The sequence below is a fragment of the Balaenoptera acutorostrata genome, chromosome 10, assembly GCF_949987535.1.
Source record: "Balaenoptera acutorostrata chromosome 10, mBalAcu1.1, whole genome shotgun sequence".
NCBI lineage: Eukaryota > Metazoa > Chordata > Mammalia > Artiodactyla > Balaenopteridae > Balaenoptera > Balaenoptera acutorostrata.
In genome coordinates, this window is record NC_080073.1 from 7049337 (window position 1) to 7071790 (window position 22454).

Consider the following 22454-nt stretch of genomic DNA (forward strand, 5'->3'; position numbering starts at 1 on the left):
TTCCCACTGCCCTCCCGTTGCCTCCTGCCTCCCTCCGGCCGGTCTGACTGCCAGAAGGTGGCCTCCGGGTCCAGGCCCAGTTCTTTGTCCTCCCCGGTTCAGCCTCTTTCTTGAAGCGTGGTGCCTCACCCTGGCCAACACGGAGCTCACGGCACTCCTGGGCACCTGCAGCCTCCCCCTTGGTTAGGCCCCGCATCTTAGCTCTTCCAGTCTCGAAGGAAGAGCGCAGTCATCTTGAACCTTTTCTTCTGTCCTTTATAAAACCATTCAATAAGGCCAGTCCTGTGACAATTGGTTCTCAGTGCTTTTCCTTCAGAGAAATGCCCATTTCTGCCTGCCCTTTGCTTCCTATCTCTAAGCCAATCTCCTAGCCCAGATTTAATCCCTTTATCCCTTTATCCCAACTTTGGAACAGCCTTTGAGAAGGATGCTATAGGCCTTGCCCATGACCCATCATTTTCTCAGAGGACCCAAAGGGGCTGATCAAGCATGACTCCCTCACCCAAGTGCCGTCTTGCCTCTCCCTCAGGCATCATGCCTCCTTAGGAATCTTGCATTCCTACCTGCAATTGTAGAATCCAGCCTGTAATTCTGGGTCCCTTCTGGGACCCTTTCTGGGGCATGGGGTCTCAAAAAAAGCCTGACCATCCCCTTGCTCAAGGGTACTGGTTCCAAAATTGATCACAACCTCTGTGGTTTCAACAGACACATTTTGGTCAACACAGTCACGATGTGAAATATCCCCTAGTTCCTCCTTTGCTTGAATAGTTTCTATAGCAATGTCACCTCCTCTGGTCTCCAAGGACTCTGAGAGCCCTCTAGATACCAGGCAGGGTCCCTACAGAAGCCAAAAGGCTTTCTTCCCACAGGGTGTGAAGCAGGGGGCCAGGAAGTAAGAGAAGGGGTCCCCGATTGGGTGGGTGGAGAGGTGGGCTCCCCCCCACCCCCTGCCTCCTCTGAGCAGGATCTTCTTCCCAGGATTCTCCAGTAGAGTAGGGTGCCTGTTGAGTTGAAAACACCTGGGCTCTCTGTGCCCTGGAAAGAGTCAAACCACTGTCCTTTGGGCTATCAGAAGTGACCACCAAGTCCTAGGGCAGGGTGGCGTGTGCATGGCTGGCTTCTGACTCATGACTTGGGGTGAGGAACCCCCCAGCACATCACACATCCCTCCCTCAGCACCACTGTGAGGCGGAGGGCCCCAGGCAGACAGATGCCACGCGGTGACAGGACAGTCTGTCTGGTCAGACTGGCATTGGAATGATGGGGAGGAAACTCTGGTCCACTGCCTTGCTTTCCTCTTCTGACTTACTCAAAGGAGAGTTTCTTTTTTTCTCCCAGAAACTTAATGTCACACCCCTAATGCCTTATACTTGAGCCTCACCCAGAATTTCCCAAAGCAGTTCCGCACATCCTTCACTCCACATACACCTCACAGCTGAAATGTGAAGAGGGAGGAGCTGCCAGTACCTCCATGTAACTGAGCGAGACACTGAGACTCAGAGAAGTGAACTGACTTGGCCAAGATCACACAGTATGTAAGTGACAAGAGATCTGACTCCAAAGTCCCTCATTTTTCTCACCACCCACACCACTTCCCAGAGAAGCCCACACACCTAGAGCCCACAGAGGTTGAATTTCCACTGTGGAACCAGTACCCACTCCCACAGCCTCATCCAGTGAAACGGAGCCCATCCTCTGGGGTCTAGAAGGCCAGGGAAGCTCTTTCTCTGCTTGAGTCTCCACCAGCCTGGCAGGGACTGGGAAGAGGGGCATTTTCCCATCAGTGATCAGGAACAGAATTAGCATTTAGCTCTTAGATCCAAGGCCAAGCTACAGAGCTCCTCTCTCTTATTCCCACAAATTCCTAACCCATCTCAAGCTACCTTTGTATTTAGCAAGTTCGTAGCACGCTCCATGTTCATGAGTGAAGGTCCTGTTCCTTCAAACCAACCAGGCCCAGACCATCAGACTCCTAACCCCAGACCAGCCACTTTCTGGACGCCGTACCCTGCTAGATAGGGCATCCCCCATCCCACTCCCCCTTCAGATTCCCGGTTCTGAGGACTGCTAGGGCAAGGAGTTTGCATCTCTTAGGGGGAGAAGTGAAGAAGAAGGGAAGGAAAGGAAGCTGGACCTCTCATTAGCATTCTGGTAACTAACTTAGTGCAACCTTGGGTTGGCGAGAAGATGGCTTGCTTCTGGGGGGGAGCCCAGACCTCTCCGCTGTCTGAATATTCCATGTGTTTGTTTCCCTAGAGGGCTAGAGAACCCTGGACACAGAGTTCAGCAAGAGAGAGTGAAATTAAAAGAGGTTGTGAGTCTTTAACCTTGAGCCTGAAATGAATGTGAATCAATCCCAGACTCTTGGCTTCCTTGAAGCCGGGTAAACATTCGAGTATGTCGAACCCGCCCCAGACCGGGGCCCATGCATTTCCTCAGAGCCACCGACAATGGGCGTGGGGCTCCCCACCCCCCTTTGTGCTGATGAAACCAAAACGTCTGAAAGCCCACAGACCGAGGCCCTTCCTCTCTTCCCCCTCACCCCACGCCCCAGTGCAGCTCATGCCAGCAAGGCCCATCACCAGGGCAGGCAGGGAGGGGAGATGGAAGAGCTTTTTTTTCTTCCCATACTTTTTTCCATTTCAGCCGCAAGAGATCCGAAGTGGAGCCTTGAGATGGCCGTGGCGGGGTGTCCCGAAAAGTCTTGTCCCCACAGTCTTGTCCAGAGCAGTTCATTCTTTCTGTTGTCTCCATTCCAGGGGGAGGGCGAGGGGCCTACATCTCATTGTGTGTCATCCCCTCTGCGTTGTCAGTCACACGACAGGGTCCTGCCACCATCCCTCCTCCTCCACCAGGCGCTCACGGCTGGTATCTTATTGCAATTCAGCCAGGCTCTGGGCTGAGCAGCTACAATGATCATTATTATTCCCATTTTACAGTTAAGAAAACTGAGGCCTGCAACATCTTTTTTGTTGTTTTCACTTAATCAGGGGAGTAATGGCCCAGTTATCAGGAGATCAGAATATTGAATAATCTCTACAGAGCCACAAATAGGGAATCCAGGGAGAAAGGAATCTCAGAGCAGCCAAATGGCCATCACGGAGGACCAGCACTAATGCATCGCGTCTGGCTGGCTCTCGCTTGGCACCTGATGCCTCTTACTGAAAGCAGGATTCCACCAGGCAGGTTTCCCTGGAGTCCCCAGCCCATAGCGCATAAGAAGGAGAAGGAACAGAGATGCTTTTGAGAAGACAAGGGAAAGTCAGAACTAGTAAGTGATGGCTGACAGCAAAGGAGAAAAACTAAAAAAAAAAAAAAAAAAAAATCAAAACTGTGGGGTCTTACACAAGACCAAGAAGGCTTATTGACAAACTTAGATTCTTCTCTGTGTTCTCTAAATTAAAAGGCAGAGGAGCTTATGATGTGCTTTAGAAAGACTCCTCTCTGAAATAGTCAAGTAAACCCTGAGCTGTGACACTTAAAACCATCAGCCACAGTCATTGTGAAAATTCACTCCCATGGACAGGGCTTTCCCCCCTGAGCCCCACCAACGAGCTACCTCTGGGTTTAGCTCCACAAATCCTGGGACCACAAGGGCCTCCCCACAACTGCCCTGTCCGGTCCTCTGTCCCCCTACAGGCCTGTGATATGGGGGGAGGGAAGGCCAAGATGGGCGGCCTCAGCACCCCGGCCGCCTCGGCTGAGGCTCTGCTCCTTGGAAGCACGGCTATTGCCTTGCTTTCCCCGCCACTGGCTCCGCTCTGAGTTGGGGCTGGGAAGAGAGGAGGAGGCGCCTTTGTCCCGAGTCCCATCGGCCCCTTGAGATGGCAGGCATGGCTCCCCGTCCCAGGAGTCCAGAGAAAGGGTGCCTCTCTTCACAGTGAGGGTCCGGCTCCTGTGCACCCTGTGAGGCGGGACAGGGGACGGCCAGGCCGCTGGCGTGGCTCGCCCGCAGTCAAGGCACCCGAAGTGGCAGAGCCTGGACGCAGACTCGGGTCTTCCTGACTCTGGATCCAGTGCTCTGTCCACTGGCCTGGACGACTCAGCGTCCAGCCTCCTTCCATTCTTCAGGGAACCCAGCTTCCAACTGAGACACAGAAAATGAAAGAACTTGCTGTTTTGTGGCTCAGTTCCACACCCTCTTAGAATCCTACCCAGGGCCTGGGTTTGGCCCTCTGATTCTGGCCTCGTTTTTTGGTACTGTGTTTTCAAAGCACAAATAAAGAAAGAAGGAAAAAACCCCAGGAAATAAGGGACCCCAAAGCCAACTCCAATGAGTGGCCAGGGCTTTGAGTCTATACTCGAGTGTTTACCTCCCAAATGCATGAAGGGAAGAAACGTTGGGTACAAACGACCTCCATTCACATTGTCCAGGCTTCCAAGTGTAGCCGTGTGTCCGTCTGTGTGTGCCGAGTGGTTCCCGACCCCCCCACTGGAGCATGCTCCTGCCCCTGAATGTCATCAGTCGCCGCCTCCTTCGTGCTTTCTGGCTGCCTCTGCTCTGCACCCCAGAAAGCCCCGAGTTGGCTTCGGTTTGCTTTGCTGCTTCGGTTTGATGTTGCCCTTCTCTGTTTGGCCCTCATGTGTCCCTTCTCATCCCGGCTCATCCAACTGTCTCTCCTTTCTGTTCCTTTTCTGTTTGTGACACGTTATCTGTTCCATGTCATGTGGTTTCTTAACCGCGTGTGGTTTTTCTAAGATTACTTTTTTACAAATAAATAGCCTCTCCTCCTTCCTCGTTTATTCCCACCTGGTCCCGCTCCCCTTCTGCATGGTCGAACCTCTGCTTTAAAGTTAACAAGGCTCAGTCTCTCACTAGGTCTGGGTGCCCGCTGGAGTGGACTAAGCTTCCTCTAACCACTGTTTCCCATCATCGCTATGATGGGCCTTCCTTCCTCCTGTCCTAATACTGTAGTCTTTACCCAAACCCAAGCAATTTTAAAAACCTCACAGATGAACACAACCTACATCCCTGCTTCCGTTCTTCCCTCTCCTCTCCGTGCTCATGACACCCAGCGACTGTGGATTCCAGCCACCTGCTGTGCTCGAACCCCCTCTCCCACCCACCCCTCCTCTGAGCCCCCCAGAGCTTGGCCGCTGGCCCCCCATGGGGGCAGTGCTCCTCACCCCCGTGCTTCCCTTGCAGATCCGCGTCGTGAAGGCGTTCCGTAGCTCTCTCTATGAAGGTCTAGAAAAGCCTGAGTCTCGAACCTCCATCCATAATTTCATGGCTCATCCTGAATTCCGGGTCGAAGATTCACAGCCCCACATTCCCCTCATCGACGACACCGACCTGGAAGAAGATGCCGCGCTCAAGCAGAACTCGAGCCCGCCGTCCTCGCTCAACAAGAACAACAGCGCCATCGACAGCGGGATCAACCTGACGACCGACACAAGCAAATCAGCTACCTCTTCAAGTCCAGGGAGCCCCATCCACAGCCTGGAGACGTCGCTTTAGCTGAGGACCCCGCCACCACCCACCTCCCGGGCACCCACCCGTCCAGGCACCCGACTCACCCAAGCAGCAACGAGCAACAGCAGGAAACCAAATACCGGCGAGAAAACCGTTTCCACCCAACAGACCCTTTTTCTGGCTGCGATGCTGTTTGAACTCTTTTTCACTTTGAGGCGAGGGCGGGATCTCCTCCGGGGGCTTAAGGGAGTGAGCGGTTTTTCCCAGAACTAGCCCTTCCTGGCTCCCACCCGACATGGGCCAGCCACGCGCCCATGGCCCGGCGCCATGTCCCCTGCATGAATGCACTCTACACTTCCGGTCCTCCCCTTGTTTGGTTGTTGGGGGGTTGGGGAGGGGTGTTTTTCGTTTGTTTGTTTGTCTTCTTAGGCGGGAACTGCAGACAGACTCTTTTCTGAGACTATTTATCCAAAATCCACTGGTCTGTGAGTTTTTGAAATGCTTGCACAGCATGGTCTCAGTTGTATAGGTTAATTTAACAACTTTTTGAAATTGCAGAGCTTAACTCGCCTAGTAAATTTGCACCAATGGAACCGAAGAACTTCAGACACTCACAAGGTTATATCCATTTCTTTGTATCTATATCAACGTATACTTCTCCAAGACTGTATACGTCCATATAGATAGGTAGATATATATGTGTCTATATATATCTATATATATAGATATATAGAGATATATATAAATATATATACATGGATATATAAAGTTTCTTTGCCGGCATGTTGCCTTGTTTCTGCTTAAATGGCTCTATTTTAACTTATTTATGTCCTAAAAGAAGAATGTAATTTGTTTACAAACCTGTAGATAACGTCTTGGGCTATTTGTACGGTTTAAGAACACTGGTGGCTGAGATGCTATAAAAACACCTCAGCCTGACACACACCTCCCTGGATTGCATCCTTGATGTTTTACGATAGCCATGCTCTGATTTTTGCCTGCTACTTCCATTCAATAATGTCACTACCGAGGGAGGCTCAGGCAGAAGCCAAACGTTAGCAAGTGTCCATCCTGAGGGGTCCAACAGCGTGCTCCGTAGACAAAGGGGGAGGAGGAGAGAAGTCTTCCTGGGTTCAAAGCACTGACGGCCAGCCCGGCCCCAGGGTGACGGGGTTGGCAAAGCACTGGGTGAAGACTTTTCTCTCAATGAAACTCACTTGAGTTTACTAAGAGCATTTCAAACAGAGATTCTCTCTGGCGCTGTCTGTACAGAGACTGAGGTAGTTTTGCAATATTATAAATGCTATTGTGTTGATTTTTTTTTTTCAGTTAGTAATTTAGAGGCTTATTTCCTTATAAAGGGCAGCAAATGAGCTGTTGGCATATTGGATGAGGATCATTATGGCTTGCTGCTTTTATTTTTATTTTTGAAGAAGAATAGCCTTTTTCTCTGCACTATTTAGATCCGAACGAACCTTATGACGTGTATATTGAGATGTATTCAGTGTGATTTTTTTAAACCAAATTGTCTTCCTGTAGTCGCAATATATACTGTAGCCTTTGAACAGCAAGTCTTGCTTTCCCAGACAGAAAGCCATTCTGAAACCCTACAGTATCACAGGTGAGAAAAGGTGGTTATTTTTTCCCTGAGACAATAACAGCACTAGTAATCCCACTTAATAAGAGCTTATTTAATTGTATGTCAGCCTCTTAACTGCTAAGCACTTTGTGGGTATCAGCTTTTTTCATAAAAGAACTTTTGTATTTAATACAAAGTTTGCTTTGAGACTTTTCAGCATACGATCTTTTTCCATAAACTTGTACAGTGCAAAAGACATTTTGAATACCATGATCGATGATGTCCCATGCTTCAAGGAAAACCAAACGCTTCTGCCTCGCTTGCGAAATGCATTCTTCACACTGACCCTTCCCACAGTTGCTCTGTGTCCAGCCGGGCCCTTCCCTTCTCCAGGCCCAGAGAATTCTTCCACAAACAAGATGAGAGCCACTCGGGAAAAGAGCCATAGTCAGCTGGGAGGGCCTGCATCTGGATGGCTGTGGAGAAACCCGAGGGTTTAGGATCCCAAGTCAGCCCATCCCACCTGGCAAAACCTTCCTGGAAGGAGGACCTTCTTTGCGCAAGAGCATCTCCTGAATGTCATGAAGAAATATCTCTGAATGTACCCAGCAGAGGAAACTGCATCCCCCGAGGGGTGACCACCCTCAGATATGTTTATTGGATTCCAAGACCAATACCACCAATACCGCCCACTGTTCTCCTCCGAGAAAGGAAAGACCCGCTCCTGTAAAACCTGGGGCAGCTTTGGAACGTGGTGTTTTTTGTAGTTTCCTTTTTCAAGGTTCTCCATCTCCCGCTTTGTTCCAACCTTGTGTCCGTGACCTCATTCCATGACACCACCAGGAAAGCCCCGCTTGCACACCACGCTCCCTGCTCATTTGGAGCCAGGACGCAAGGGAAGCAGGAGGGGTCTCCCCTAGTGGGACCCAGCCCAGGGGAAAGGGAGCCATGGAAGCTACCGAGAATGCCCCACGTCAGTGTTGGTCTTTTCTTGTCAGGAATGATGGATGCTCACACACACACACACACCCTCGCCCTCACACTTGCACACACACATCCACACACACAGGAAATGATTGGTTTGTCAGAACTCCCTGTAGTACATAAAGCTTGCACTCGGCGTCCTATATCTAGCAGCATGGGGTACGTTTGGCAGTTCACCCCATTAGGGGGTAAATAATTTATGACCATTCATCTGTTTTTATGAATTTTTTTATCTAGACAATAATTGTAAATAAAGAACTCACCATCTCTGTTCATTTAATACTATGCAATGGTGATGCTTTCAATTGCTAACTCTTCTTACTCCGCAGTATGGTTCTGAAATGTCTGTGGTCTTAAAAAAAAAAAAAAGGCAAAAACCAACATCAAACGGAACATAGTAAATATATACTCTGTAATGTATACTTTTTGCTGGTTTTGGACTGCACCATCCCCTCAGCTTCTTGTCTGCCCTCTGGACAGGGGCTCCAGGAGAAGGTAGCAGATTCAGTTCCAAGGTCTAAACTCACCAATCTGTCTCCCCCTAACAGATGACGGAAGAGCAGGGGGCCCATTCAACGAGTCACCCACCTTTGGAGGTGGACAGGGAGGAAACTGAAGAGTTTCCTTCCCTAACTCAGCAGCAGCCTGGGTTGCTCCCACCAGCCCCCCACCATAGCCCCTTGCCCCCTTGTCCCGACCAGAGCAGAGAGTGGACAAGAAGGAGGGCCCCCGCTTCTGAGACCAGACCAATGATAGCGACTGCACTGGGACAAGGACCCTGGACCTGTCTCAGCCCGGACATCCCAGTTATTGAACAGCCGCTCTTCCCCAACTGTGCTGAAATTCCTCCTTTACCACATCCTGACAGCTCAGAGAGACTTGGGTCTATTTCTGGAATATCTCCTCTGTTCCCTTATCTGGGTGTCTCATCTGGCACCAACCACACAGTTTTAATTATTGTCACTTTATATAATCTTTCATTATGTGGTGGGATAAATACCCTTCGCTTTTTTTTTTTTTTTTTTTTTTTTACAAAATTTCCTGGTTATTCTGTCACATCTATTCTTCCAAGTAAATTTAAAATGTTGCCAAGTCCTGTATCCTCCTGCCCTCCTCTCACTCCAAATATTGGGCCCTTTCATTGTAGGTGCAAACATCTTCCCACCATTGTAAGCACTGTCCACCACAGCTCACTAAATAGAGAGCCCTCTAAGGAGAAATAAAAAGGGCATCGTGAATCTTGAGGGAAGCCAGATAGTCCTCCCATCATCTCACCTGTCCCCTAAGCCAGGGTGTTGTGAGGAGAGGCCACCAAGCCCCCACCCAATCTCAGTGTGGGACCCAAAGTCACCCACCTTGGCTGTGCTGAGGTGGACCCTCCATCTGCCCTGGTCCAGGCGAGAAAAAGGGGTCTCTCCCAGACCTGGAGCTACCAGAATGTGTAGCCCAGTTACCAGTTCTCCTCATGGAGAAATGTTTATTCCTATTTCCCTTTCCTGAACTATTCTGGGGGGGAGAGGGTCACCTCTTGCTCTTTATTCACAGTTTTCAGCAGTTGTGATACGTCCTTTGGGATGCAGCAATCTCTTGCCTGGACCTTCTCACCAGCCTGATGACTCCCCCTAGCGGTTCTTGCTGTACTTACAGGAGGCTGTCAAACGCGCAGTGTGACATGCCTCCCACCCAAAACTCTCTCTGTAGGGTCCGAGATCCCACCATTAGAAGATGGGGGGTGGGGGTGGAGATGGGTTGCGTTTCTCTGAAGGCTTCTGGGTCCTCCAGAGCCAAGGCTGAAATCAAACAACAGCAGAAAATCCCCAGGTCTTTCCCAAGTTCCAAAGCAAGCTCTCCTGATTTTGATGTAAAGATCCTGTTCACCCAAGTGCGGGGAGGGGGATCCCAGGCCCTGGGCATCAGCCATCACCCCCTCCACCGAAAACAAGATATTTAAGGCTGCTTTGGGACTGCCCTTCTTGGCCCCCTAAGTCTGTTTTGTAACGCCTGTGGTGCTCTCCCTCCTCACCTTTCCTCTCGGGGCTGGGGGGTTAGTCGCCACACTTTGCTAACTCTTGTGTGCACATATTTTATACCAGAGTAGCGAGGAAATGGTGCCGCCTCCAGCTTCCACGAGCTACCCGGGCTCTGGGGGGCTCTGGGAAAATCGGGGCTGGGAAGTGACTGTGCTCTTATTGTACACTCTTGATTTCTCTGTATCTCTGGCTTGTGCTCTTTGTAATTAATGGGATTTGTCTGCCTTTTCAACACTATACTGAGCAATAACAATAAATGCACACGTGGAAATGCAGACACAGTACACATCACAAGGCCTTTTTCCGTGGGACAGCTGGGTCCCTGCCCTCCGTGGATTTGAACTCAGAGGGAAACCGAGTGCCTGGGAGGGAAAGGCACTTTGCCCAAGGGTGCATGGCTCAGGGGTGGTCTCTCTCTTTCCACCGAGTCACACCTTTTGAACAGTCACCATTTGAGGGAGGCAAGTTCAGCTTGCCATGAGTCATTAACCCTCCATGAGGAACAGCTGACAATCCCAGTGGGCAAGACTTTGGGGGAAGAGGCCTCAGGAGGATGAAGAAGAGGTGGAGATTCAGGGTCTGGGAGATCAGGGCACAAATTAGGGAAAGCTTTTTTAGCTTTGGGGTCTGGGATTAACCGGAGGGAGCTGATGGGAGATGTGGACAAAGGATGTAGGTGGCATCCCCCACTGGGAACGGGGGGATGCAGAAGGGACCCTGGCACACTAAGAGTCTGAACTTTGCACACCTCTGGTGGATATCAGCAAAGAACAAGAATGTGCCCAGACCAAGAGACAGTCCCAATGTTGGTTCAAAGGTTGATGGTCACACATGTGCATGCACGCACGCACACACACACACACACACACACACACACTAAAACCCAGCTCTTCTCAGGGAAAACTGATCCCCAGATCAAGCGCTGTAGGCCCAACCGCTTCTAAATCCAAACCCACTTTCACATCCAAAGGTCCATTTACTCCCAACATCAACCTTCCAGAGGAGGTATTACTACAATTCCCACTTAACAGAAGAGAAGACGGCAGCTCAGAGAGGTGAAGGGTATGCCCACCTAGTAAGCAGGGGATACAGTATTGATACCTCACAGTCTTGATGCCAGAATCAGCACTCAAAACTCTTCAGTTCCACCAGCAAATATTTTAATGAATAGGATAACAGTTGCACTGTTTGTCCCAAATCCTCAATCTCTCCAACTTCAATGCCTACACCAGGGAATTCCTTAAATAACAACTATGCCCCATGCATTGTGTTTGTATTATATCTAACGTGTCATTGTCCCCACTTTCTACTGGAGGAAAGTGAGGCTCAGAAAGAAGTGATATGATTTTATCACCCAGAGAATCAGTAGTACATCTACAGATCTGAGATCAGGGGATGTCCCTTGAAGAACAGGAGACCCAAGGGCCCCTCCCACTTTGTTCTCTGCAGTATTTCCACCATAAGCACCACCCCTCACACCCCTGCAATCTTTTTCCATTAGAGGGAAATTATGGGTCTTGAAAGCTGGGGTGGGGGTGGAGGGTGAGTTGCTACCGGGAGGCCCAGCCCTGAGTTCTGTAAGACCCCACTCCCCGACACCCTCTCCAAAGCTCCTTGATGGTCTGGGTCTATCATACCCTCTGAGCCTTAACATTGTCCCTCCAGCAGTGACCATCTCCTGCTAGGACTCTTCCCTCCAGTTTCAAGAGGGGAAACAGGGATTTTGACTCACCCAAGGGAAGCTTAGACTCCATCCTGGGTCACTCAACTCCTTAAAGCCATGAGAGGTCAAGGGCTGCCCGACCATGTGTGGCTGAGGGGAGCCCCCAGGCTCTGTCCAGCTGTACAGCATTCTCACTGTGCCGGTGGGAAGCCAGGGACCTAGGGATTGGGGAAACTGGCGATTGGGTCCTGGGCTCTAGCTGCAGGAGTTTGGCTGAGATCCTTCCTTGCCTGGGGAATCTACCTGGTGGGCCAGACTCGCAGGATCCCAGAGCTATGTGGAAGGGGCAGTTTGAAGGCATGGGTCCTCTGGCTTGGAGAGGGCAGGGCGAGAGGCTGAGCCTCTGGCTAGGGGGTTATTCCCTGGGCGTCTTTGCCCCTGGTCCCAGCCTTGGGTCCTGAGGAGAGACTGACAAGGATTCACTAAGACCAGTCTGGCCACTATCCCAAAATTAGTCATCCTAAATTGTTCATCATAAGGCCAGTCGCACCCAGAACCGCAGAGAGGTGGGTGGAGGTGTAGTTACGTATGAGTCCCTTTTTTCATGTATGGATCTCAGGAAAAGGGAAGGGTTGGTCACGAGGGAAGACAGGTTAGAGCTTCAGATTTCAAGTCCCCGACCTGGCTCGCCTGGAAAACGAGAGTCCCACCCCTTTGGTCTCGAGCGTTACGCACGGAGAAGGGGAGGGGCCGTGGGAAGGCTTGGCACCGCCCCAGAAAGGACGGAACCTTTGTGCGAGCGGAGCGCGCTGCTGCCCGGAGGCTCCTGCGCCCTAGCCCGGCGGCCTGCTAGCCCGGCACCGGAAGTGAGCTGTTCCGAGGCGCCGCCGGGGCTTGCCACGTCCGAGGCCTGGAGCTGCCGCCGCTGCCGCCGCCGCCGCCGCCGCAACCATGGTGAGTGCTTGGGGCCGGGGTCGCCGAGCGGAGTTCTGGCCGTAGTCGCGGCCCTCCCGGGTTCCTCGCCGCGCTAAGGTTCAAGCCCCGAGCTGGGGCCGTTCAGCTCTCCCGCACCGCTTCGGGTCTTGGGGGGCTTTGGCCCTGCCCGTCCGGACCTTTCGGAGGGGGAGGCCAGACGGAGGCCGCGGAACCTCCCAGAACTCCGCGGGCCGCGTCTCCTGCTTCTTTTCCTTCTCTTTCCCCAACAATTGAAAACAAAACCCCAAACACCGTTGGAGCTACTGTGGCCTGAGCCCTTAGTAGGTTCCAAGCATTGTTCCTAATCTCAGCCTACTAACAGCCCCATGAAGTCGGGGCTGTTATTCTCGACCTTTGACAAATGAGGAAGCTGGAGGTTCAGAGAGGTGGAGCCTCTTGCACAGGGAACAAGTGGCAGAGCTGAGATTCAAACCCTCACAACCATTCCCTTCTCCCACCTCCCGCCTCTCCCAGCAGAGACGTTTGTGGAACAGGTGCTTAGCCCAGGGCCCCGAGATATGACGGGCACTTCAGGAAACTGATGTAAGGATGAGCTGAATGCCCCTGTGAGGCAGGGGCTTGGGCTTTTAAACCTCTGTGGTATCCACAGTGTACATTCACTCCACACTTACTCATCCAGTGAATGACCGCCAGTGGGAACTAACGGATAGAAGCATCTAGCCTGAGCCTGGCACAGAGGGGGGGTTCAGTAAGCCGGTGCTCTCGGGAAAATGGCTGTGCCTGGGTTTTTGAGGAAACATGGGTGAACCCAGAAGTCTGGACGCTGGGTTTGGTTCTTGCTTTGCAGGGCACTGGGTTTTAAATTTCTCGGGGTTTTTTTGGTCTCTGATTCTTCAGCTGCTAAGTAGAGTTGGGGTCTCTTACACCTGACACTCAGCTCTTTTTAAATGAGTTTTTAACTCATTAAGTAATTCTGAAGAGCTGAATTGTTTTGAGGGCTGTCTTTTACTACTTAAGGAAGACCGGACATCTTGAGGTGCTTAGGAGGAGGGACTTTTTTTTTTTAAAGAGCTTTAAAAAAAAAAAAAAGCACTTGTTCATCAATCCTGGTTGGTGCGTGAGAGTGGTTCAAAATAAATGCTGGTTATCTCCAAGGTCCTCTGGCGAACTAGTATGAAACTATCAGTAAGCTTTCTTCCTGCCTCTGCTTAGCCCTCAGCCATTGATTTAGGGAATTGGATGTAACGACTAGATGGGCAGCCTAGTCAAGTGGAAAGCTTTGTGGGCTGGGAGTTAGCAGGTGGGGCTCTTCTCCCAGCTCCACCTTTAACTAGCTCTGTAACTTGAGCAGGTGCTTTCTGTTCCCTGGGCTTCTTCATCTCCTTAGTCCATCGGACAGCTCTGATGAACTCTGCCCTTCGGCCTTCCCAGTGCACATGTGAGAGTACTTTGTAACCCGGACAGCTTGGCATACGTAGGAGATGCTTCTCTTTATCTTCCTTACTTGCCTTTGCAGACCTCGGGGGCGTGCTTTGTAGGGCATCTAGACTTTGGTGAGAGAACCTATGCTTACTTGACATGTACCTTTTGAACTGCTTTGCAGCCATCCTCTTCCAGTATCCACCTTTCTGAAAAGTCAGGTCAGACTTTGTACCTGCAGGGCTTGTGCTGGAAAAAGATGAAATGGGGGAAATGGTAAGAAATATCATTTCCAGTCTGAAACCTCCTTTTCTGTCCCTTTTCTACCCCAAGAGTTTTGAGAGAATAGTGGTTGAACAAAGTAAAACTGTGCACTTTTGTTCATTTACTTATTCATTCAGCAGATAGTGGTTGCAAAGCACTGTGCTGGGTGATCTGAGAGGATTCAGAACGGCCGGTGACACCGACCCTGGCTCCAGGGAGCTCACCTTCTAGTTGGGAGAAGAAACAGTGTAAAGTGTTGTAGACATTCATTGTTGATATTCAGAGGAATCCAGCCAGTTGGGGAATCTGGGAATCTTCAAGATGGCGAGGGGCGGGGGCAGCGTAATCTGAGCTGAACGTCAGAGAATGGGTAGGAAGGTGACGACCATGGCAGCGCTGTTCCAGCCCTACAGACTGGGCTCTGTCACAGATGGTGTGCCAGGGAGCAGCCGCAGGAGGGTCAATTGAACCCGTTAATCAAAGTGTTAGCTGTTAGCCCTGTTACACAAAAAACCGCCTGGAACATCAGAGGCTCTGTCGTCCAGGAAGGAACCCCAGCCATAGCTCCCTCAGGGTCCCTCTTCAGCCTCAAATGTAGCCAGGACCTCTCATGCCGCCATCCCCCCTTTGCTCATGTTATGCCCTCTGATTGGACTGTACTTTTTTTTTTTTTTTTTTTTTTTTTTTTTTAAAGTATAGTGTCTGGACTGGGTCCTATCTGTAGACATTCAGATTTAATTGCTGCGGGGTGCGGCTCAGTCATCGGTATGTTGTTTGTTTTTTTTTTTTTAATTAATTTATTTATTTATTTATTTTTGGCTGTGTTGGGTCTTCGTTTCTGTGCCAGGGCTTTCTCTAGTTGCGGCGAGCGGGGGCCACTCTTCATCGCGGTGCGTGGACCTCTCACTATTGCGGCCTCTCTTGTTGCGGAGCACAGGCTCCAGACGCGCAGGCTCAGTAATTGTGGCTCACGGGCCCAGTTGCTCTGCAGCATGTGGGATCTTCCCAGACCAGGGCTCAAACCCATGTCCCCTGCATTGGCAGGCAGATTCTCAACCACTGCGCCACCAGGGAAGCCCTGGACTGTACTTTTTTTCCCTGTGCCACCTGGCAAATTCCTCATCATCTGAGCCCCAGTTTATGTCCACCACCACCAGCCCCTCAGACTGCTATAGCACATGTTAACCACCATTAAAGTATTTATCTTGCTTTGTTGGGGTTACTTATGTGCAGGCTTCTCAGGGGCAAGAAGTACCTCTTTTTCGTGTCTGCATCTCCAGTTCCTGGCACAGCGCTAGGCAAAATGAAGGCACTTAGAGTGAACATTTACTGAATGAATAAATGAATGAACAGATACAGTCAAGAACTTTAAAAATGATCAGTGGGTTCAATGAGATGATTGCCTTCTAACTACTATCAGTGCATTTACCAACAATATCTTTGGTTCTAGGTGTCAGTGATTAACACCGTGGATACTTCCCATGAGGACATGATTGTAAGTATTCCTTTAGCCCTTCCTCACATGCTCTGGACATGGGCATTTCTGTTGATCATTTATGAATCCACTGTGGCTTTGCAGCCTTTGCTAGTTAGGCTGTAACCTGAGGGGTATGGTCAGTCTCCCAGCAGTGCCCTCTGAGTTGGCAGGGCTGTGATAGTCTGGTCACTGTATGGCAGGAGAAACCTGGAAACAGTTTGTAGCTCAAGGTCCTCAGTCTCCTGGCCAAAAAGTAACCGTCTCTGGGATGGGATGGAAGTGGGTGCAGAGGTTTGAATTAGTCTTCCCACCTATCTTCCTCCTGCTGTCACTTCTTAGCCCCATTGGAAAGGGAAGAAAAAAATAGGAAAATGACTCAATACAAAGGCAGAGCCAGGTAGGACCGCCACAGACAGCGGGCCAGACAGTACTCTTTGAACCAGAAGTCATTAACTCAAGGCGTTTCCTGAGAGGCAAACATAGGGTTTGGTGTAAGACAACAGGGCTGTGGGAGAAGGTCCAGAGGTTAAAGTCTCCGGCCGCAAAGATGTGGACTCTGCTTCTTGCAGGGCAAGGAGTCCAGGTAGCCTTTGAACAGGACCCAGGTCAGTCAGCCTACAGCATTTCATCCCAGGCATCCTGCCCTCACAACCTTCCCACCAGCAGTTGCTTTTGAGTTTCTGAGGGGCTGCCTAGTCTCAGAATTGTATGTTCCCTGGATGGGATCATGTGTGTTCTAGCTGTGAGACCACACCTCCTTGGAGACAGCATGGTACCTTGGGTAGGAAGATCCGGTCTGAGATCCCTAGTCGATCTCTCTTTTTTTTTTTTTTTTTTGAATTTTATTTTATTTTTTTATACAGCAAGTTCTCATTAGTTATCCATTTTATACATATTAGTGTATATATGTCAATCCCAATCTCCCAATTCATCACACCACCACCACCCCGCCGCCACTTTCCCCCCTTGGTATCCATACGTTTGTTCTCTACATCTGTGTCTCTATTTCTGCCCTGCAAACCGGTTCATCTGTACCATTTTTCTAGGTTCCACATACACGCGGTAGTATACGACATTTGTTTTTCTCTTTCTGACTTCACTCTGTATGACAGTCTCTAGATCCATCCATGTCTCTATGAATGACCCAATTTCGTTCCGTTTAATGGCTGAGTAATATTCCGTTATATATATATGTACCACATCTTTATCCATTCGTCTGTCGATGGGCATTTAGGTTGCTTCCATGACCTGGTTATTGTAAATAGTGCTGAAGTGAACGTTGGGGTGCATGTGTCTTTTTGAATTATGGTTTTCTCTGGGTATATGCCCAGTAGTGGGATTGCTGGGTCATATGGTAATTCTATTTTTAGTTTTTTAAGGAACCTCCACACTGTTTTCCCTAGTGGCTGTATCCATTTACATTCCCACCAACAGTGCAAGAGGTTCCCCTTTTCTCCACACTCTCTCCAGCATTTGTTGTTTGTAGATTTTCTGATGATGCCCATTCTCACTGGTGTGAGGTGATACCTCATTGTAGTTTTGATTTGCATTTCTCTAATAATTAGTGATGTTGAGCAGCTTTGCATGTGCTTCTTGGCCATCTGTATGTCTTTTTTAGAGAAATGTCTATTTAGGTCTTCTGCCCATTTTTTGGATTGGGTTGTTTGTTTTTATAATATTGAGCTGCATGAGCTGTTTATAATATTTTGGAAATTAATCCTTTGTCCGTTGATTCATTTGCAAATATTCTCTCCCATTCTGAGGGTTGTCTTTTTGTCTTGTTTGTAGTCTCCTTTGCTGTGCAAAAGCTTTGAAGTTTCATTAGGTCCCATTTGTTTATTTTTGGTTTTATTTCCATTACTCTAGGAGGTGGATCCAAAAAGATCTTGCTGTGATTTATGTCAGAGTGTTCTTCCTATATTTTCCTCTAAGAGTTTTATAGTGTCCAGTCTTACATTTAGGTCTCTAATCCATTTTGAGTTTATTTTTGTATATGGTGTTAAGGAGTGTTCTAATTTCATTCTTTTACATGTAGCTGTCCAGTTTTCCCAGCAGCACTTACTGAAAAGACTGTCTTTTCTCCATTGCATATCCTTACCTCCTTTGTCATAGATTAGTTGACCATAGTTGCGTGGGTTTATCTCTGGGCTTTCTATCCTGTTCCATTGATCTGTATTTCTGTTTTTGTGCCAGTACCATATTGTCTTGATTACTATAACTTTGTAGGATAGTCTGAAGTCAGCGAGTCTGATTCCTCCAGCTCTGTTTTTTTCCCTCAAGACTGCTTTGGCTATTCGGGGTCTTTTGTGTCTCCATACAAATTTTAAGATGATTTGTTCTAGTTCCGTAAAAAATGCCATTGGTGATTTGATAGGGATTGCATTGAATGTGTAGATTGCTTTGGGCAGTATAGTCATTTTCACAATATTGATTCTTCCAATCTAAGAACATGCTGTATCTCTCCATCTGTTTGTATCATCTTTAATTTCTTTCATCAGTGTCTTATAGTTTTCTGCATACAGGTCTTTTGTCTCCCTAGGTCAGTTTATTCCTAGGTATTTTATTCTTTTTGTTGCAATGGTAAATGGGAGTGTTTCCTTAATTTCTCTTTCAGATTCTTCGTCGTTAGTGTCTAGGAATGCAAGAGATTTCTGTGCATTAATTTTGTATCCTGCAACTTTACCAAATTCTTTGATTAGCTCTAGTAGTTTTCTGGTGGCATCTTTAGGATTCTCTATGTATAGTATCATGTCATCTGCAAACAGTAATAGTTTTACTTCTTCTTTTCAAACTTGTATTCCTTTTATTTCTTTTTCTTCTCTGATTGCCATGGCTAGGACTTCCAAAACTATGTTGAATAATAGTGGTGAGAGTGGACATCCTTGTCTTGTTCCTGATCTTAGAGGAAATGCATTCAGTTTCTCGCCATTGAGAATGATGTTTGCTGTGGGTTTGTCGTAGATGGGCTTTATTATGTTGAGGTAGGTTCCCTCTATGCCCACTCTTTGGAGAGTTTTTATCATAAATGGGTGTTGAGTTTTGTCAAAAGCTTTTTCTGCATCTACTGAGATGATCATACGATTTTTCTTCTTCAATTTGTTGATATGGTGTATCACATTGATTGATTTGCGTATATTGAAGAATCCTTGCATCCCTGGGGTAAATCCCACTTGCTCATGGTGTATGATCCTTTTAATGTGTTGTTGGATTCTGTTTGCGAGTATCTTGTTGACGATTTTTGCATCTGTATTCATGAGTGATATTGGTCTGTAATTTTCTTTTTTTTGTAGTATCTTTGTCTGGTTTTGGTATCAGGGTGATGGTGGCCTCATAGAATGAGTTTGGGAGTGTTCCTTCCTCTGCAATTTTTTGGAAGAGTTTGAGAAGGATGGATGTTAGCTCTTCTCTAAATGTTTGACAGAATTCACCTGTGAAGCCATCTGGTCCTGGACTTTTGTTTGTTGGAAGATTTTTTTTTTTAATTTTATTTATTTATTTATTTATTTATGGCTGTGTTGGGTCTTCGTTTCTGTGTGAGGGCTTTCTCTAGTTGCGGCAAGTGGGGACCACTCTTCATCGCGGTGCGCGGGCCTCTCACTATCGTGGCCTCTCCCGTTGCGGAGCACAGGCTCCAGACGCGCAGGCTCAGCAATTGCGGCTCACGGGCTTAGTCGCTCCGTGGCATGTGGGATCTTCCCAGACCAGGGCTCGAACCCGTGTCCCCTGCATTGGCAGGCAGATTCTCAACCACTGCGCCACCAGGGAAGCCCCTGTTGGAAGATTTTTAATCACAGTTTCAATTTCATTACTTGTGATTGGTCTGTTCATATTTTCTGTTTCTTCCTGGTTCAGTCTTGGAAGGTTATACCTTTCTAAGAATTTGTCCATTTCTTCCAGGTTGTCCATTTTATTAGCATAGAGTCACTTATAGCAGTCTCTTAGGATGCTTTGTATTTCTGCCGTGTCTGTTGTAACTTCTCCTTTTGCATTTCTAATTTTATTGATTTGAGTCCTCTCCCTCTTTTTCTTGATGATTCTGGCTAAAGGTTTATCAATTTTATCTTCTCAAAGAACCAGCTTTTAGTTTTATTGATCTTTGCTATTGTTTTCTTTGTTTCTATTTCATTTATTTCTGCTCTGATCTTTATGATTTCTTTCCTTCTGCTAACTTGGGTTTTGTTTGTTCTTCTTTCTCTAGTTCCTTTAGGTGTAAGGTTAGATCGTTTATTTGAGATGTTTGTTGTTTCTTGAGGTAGGCTTGTATTGCTATAAACTTCCCTCTGAGAACTGCTTTTGCTGCATCCCATAGGCTTTGGATTGTCATGTTTTCATTGTCATTTGTTTCTAGGTATATTTTGATTTCCTCTTTGATTTCTTCAGTGATCTCTTGGTTACTTAGTAACGTATTGTTTAGCCTCCATGTGTTTGTGTTTTTTACATTTTTTCCCCCTGTAATTGATTTCTAATCTCATAGTGTTGTGGTCAGAAAAGATGCTTGATAGGATTTCAATTTTCTTAAATTTACTGAGGCTTGATTTGTTACCCAAGATGTGATCTGTCCTGGAGAATGTTCCATGTGCACTTGAGAAGAAAGTGTATCTGCTGTTTTTGAATGGAATGTCCTATAAATATCAATTAAATCTATCTGGTCTATGGTGTCATTTAAAGCTTGTGTTTCCTTATTAATTTTCTGTTTGGATGATCTGTCCATTGGTGTAAGTGAGGTGTTAAAGTCCCCCACTCTTATTGTGTTATTGTCGATTTCCTCTTTTATAGCTGTTAGCAGTTGCCTTATGTATTGAGGTGCTCCTATGTTGGGTGCATATATATTTATAATTGTTATATCTTCTTCTTGGATTGATCCCTTGATCATGATGTAGTGTCCTTCCTTGTCTCTTGTAACTTTCTTTATTTTAAAGTCTATTTTATCTGATATGAGTACTGCTGCTCCAGCTTTCTTTTGATTTCATTTGCATGGAATATCCTTTTCCATCCCCTCACTTTCAGTCTGTGTGTGTCCCTAGGTCTGAAGTGGGTCTCTTGTGACAGCATATATATGGGTCTTGTTTTTGTATCCATTCAGTGAGCCTGTGTCTTTTGGTTGGAGCATTTAATCCATTCACATTTAAGGTAATTATCGATATGTATGTTCCTATTACCATTTTCTTAATTGTTGTGGGTTTGTTTTTGTAGGTCCTTTTCTTCTCTTGTGTTTCTCACTTAGAGAAGTTCCTTTAGCATTTGTTGTAGAGCTGGTTCGGTGGTGCTGAATTCTCTTAGCTTTTGCTTGTCTGTAAAGCTTTTGATTTCTCCGTCGAATCTGAATGAGATCCTTGCTGGGTAGAGTAATGTTGGTTGTAGGTTCTTCCCTTTCATCTCTTTAATTATATCGTGCCACTCCCTTCTGGCTTGTAGAGTTTCTGCCGAGAAATCAGCTGTTAACCTTATGGGAGTTCCCTTGTATGTTATTTGTCTTTTTTCCCTGGCTGCTTTCAGTAATTTTTCTTTGTCTTTAATATTTGCCAGTTTGATTACTATGTGTCTTGGCATATTTCTCCTTGGGTTTGTCCTGCCTGGGACTCTCTGCGCTTCCTGGACTTCGGTGGCTATTTCCTTTCCCATGTTAGGGAAGTTTTCCACTATAATCTCTTCAAATATTTTCTCAGGTCCTTTCTCTCTCTCTTCTCCTTCTGGGACCCCTATAGTGTGCATGTTGTTGCGTTTAATGTTGTCCCAGAGGTCTCTTAGGCTGTCTTCATTTCTTTTCTTTCTTTTTTGTTTATTCTGTTCCACAGCAGTGAATTCCACCATTCTGTCTTCCAGGTCACTTATCCGTTCTTCTGCCTCAATTATTCTGCTATTGATTCCTTCTAGTGTATTTTTCATTTCAGTTATTATATTGTTCATCTCTGTTTGTTTGCTCTTTAATTCTTCTAGGTCTTTGTTAAATATTTTCTTGCATCTTCTCGATCTTTGCCTCCATTCTTTTTCCGAGGTCCTGGATCATCTTCACTATCATTATTCTGAATTCTTTTTCTGGAAGGTTGCCTATCTCCACTTCATTTAGTTGTTTTTCTGGGGTTTTATCTTGTTCCTTCATCTGGTACAAAGTCCTTTGCCTTTTCATCTTGTCTATCTTTCTGTGAATGTGGTTTTTGTTCCACAGGCTGCCGAATTGTAGTTCTTCTTGCTTCTGCTGTCTGCCCTCTGGTGGATGAGGCTATCTAAGAGGCTTGTGCAAGTTTCCTGATGGGAGTGACTGATGGTGGGTAGAGCTGGGTGTTGCTCTGGTGGGCAGAGCTCAGTAAAACTTTAATCCACTTGTCTGCTGATGGGTGGGGCTGGGTTCCCTCCCTGTTGGTTGTTTGGCCTGAGGCGACCCAACACTGGAACCTACCCGGCTCTTTGTTGGGGCTAATGGCAGACTCTGGGAGGACACACCAAGGAGTACTTCCCAGAACTTCTGCTGCCAGTGTCCTTGTCCTCACGGTGAGACACAGCCACCCCCTGCCTCTGCAGGAGACCCTCCAACACTAGCTGGTAGGTCTGTTTCAGTCTCCCCTGGGGTCACTGCTCCTTCCCCTGGGTCCTGATGCACACACTCCTTTGTGTGTGCCCTCCAAGAGGGGAGTCTCTGTTTCCCCCAGTCCTGGTGAAGTCCTGCAGTCAAATCCCGCTAGCCTTCCAAG

General features: G+C 47.8%; 2 protein-coding genes across 10 annotated transcripts in view; both read left to right on the forward strand.

Moving 5' to 3' along the window:
* ATP2B2 (ATPase plasma membrane Ca2+ transporting 2) overlaps window positions 1-10290 on the forward strand; it is a 115759-nt gene extending 105469 nt beyond the window's left edge. For 4 of the 8 annotated variants that reach the window (XM_057555229.1, XM_007192572.3, XM_057555230.1 and 1 more), the window contains one exon: window positions 5147-10290. In XM_057555229.1, coding sequence (XP_057411212.1) covers window positions 5147-5458 — 312 coding nt within the window. In that variant the 3' untranslated portion in view covers window positions 5459-10290. Of the gene's footprint in view, window positions 1-2256; window positions 2312-5146 lie in introns of all 8 variants that reach the window. The other 4 variants (XM_057555225.1, XM_057555227.1, XM_057555228.1 and 1 more) reach the window with 2 other exon arrangements.
* A 2181-nt stretch (window positions 10291-12471) lies between these two features.
* Window positions 12472-22454, forward strand: part of SEC13 (SEC13 homolog, nuclear pore and COPII coat complex component) — a 66864-nt gene continuing 56881 nt past the window's right edge. The window contains exons 1-2 of one of the 2 annotated variants that reach the window (XM_057555829.1): window positions 12472-12623; window positions 15739-15783. In XM_057555829.1, the coding sequence (XP_057411812.1) occupies window positions 12621-12623; window positions 15739-15783 (48 nt within the window). In that variant the 5' untranslated portion in view covers window positions 12472-12620. The remainder of the gene's footprint in view (window positions 12624-15738; window positions 15784-22454) is intronic. The other variant, XM_057555828.1, reaches the window with a different exon arrangement.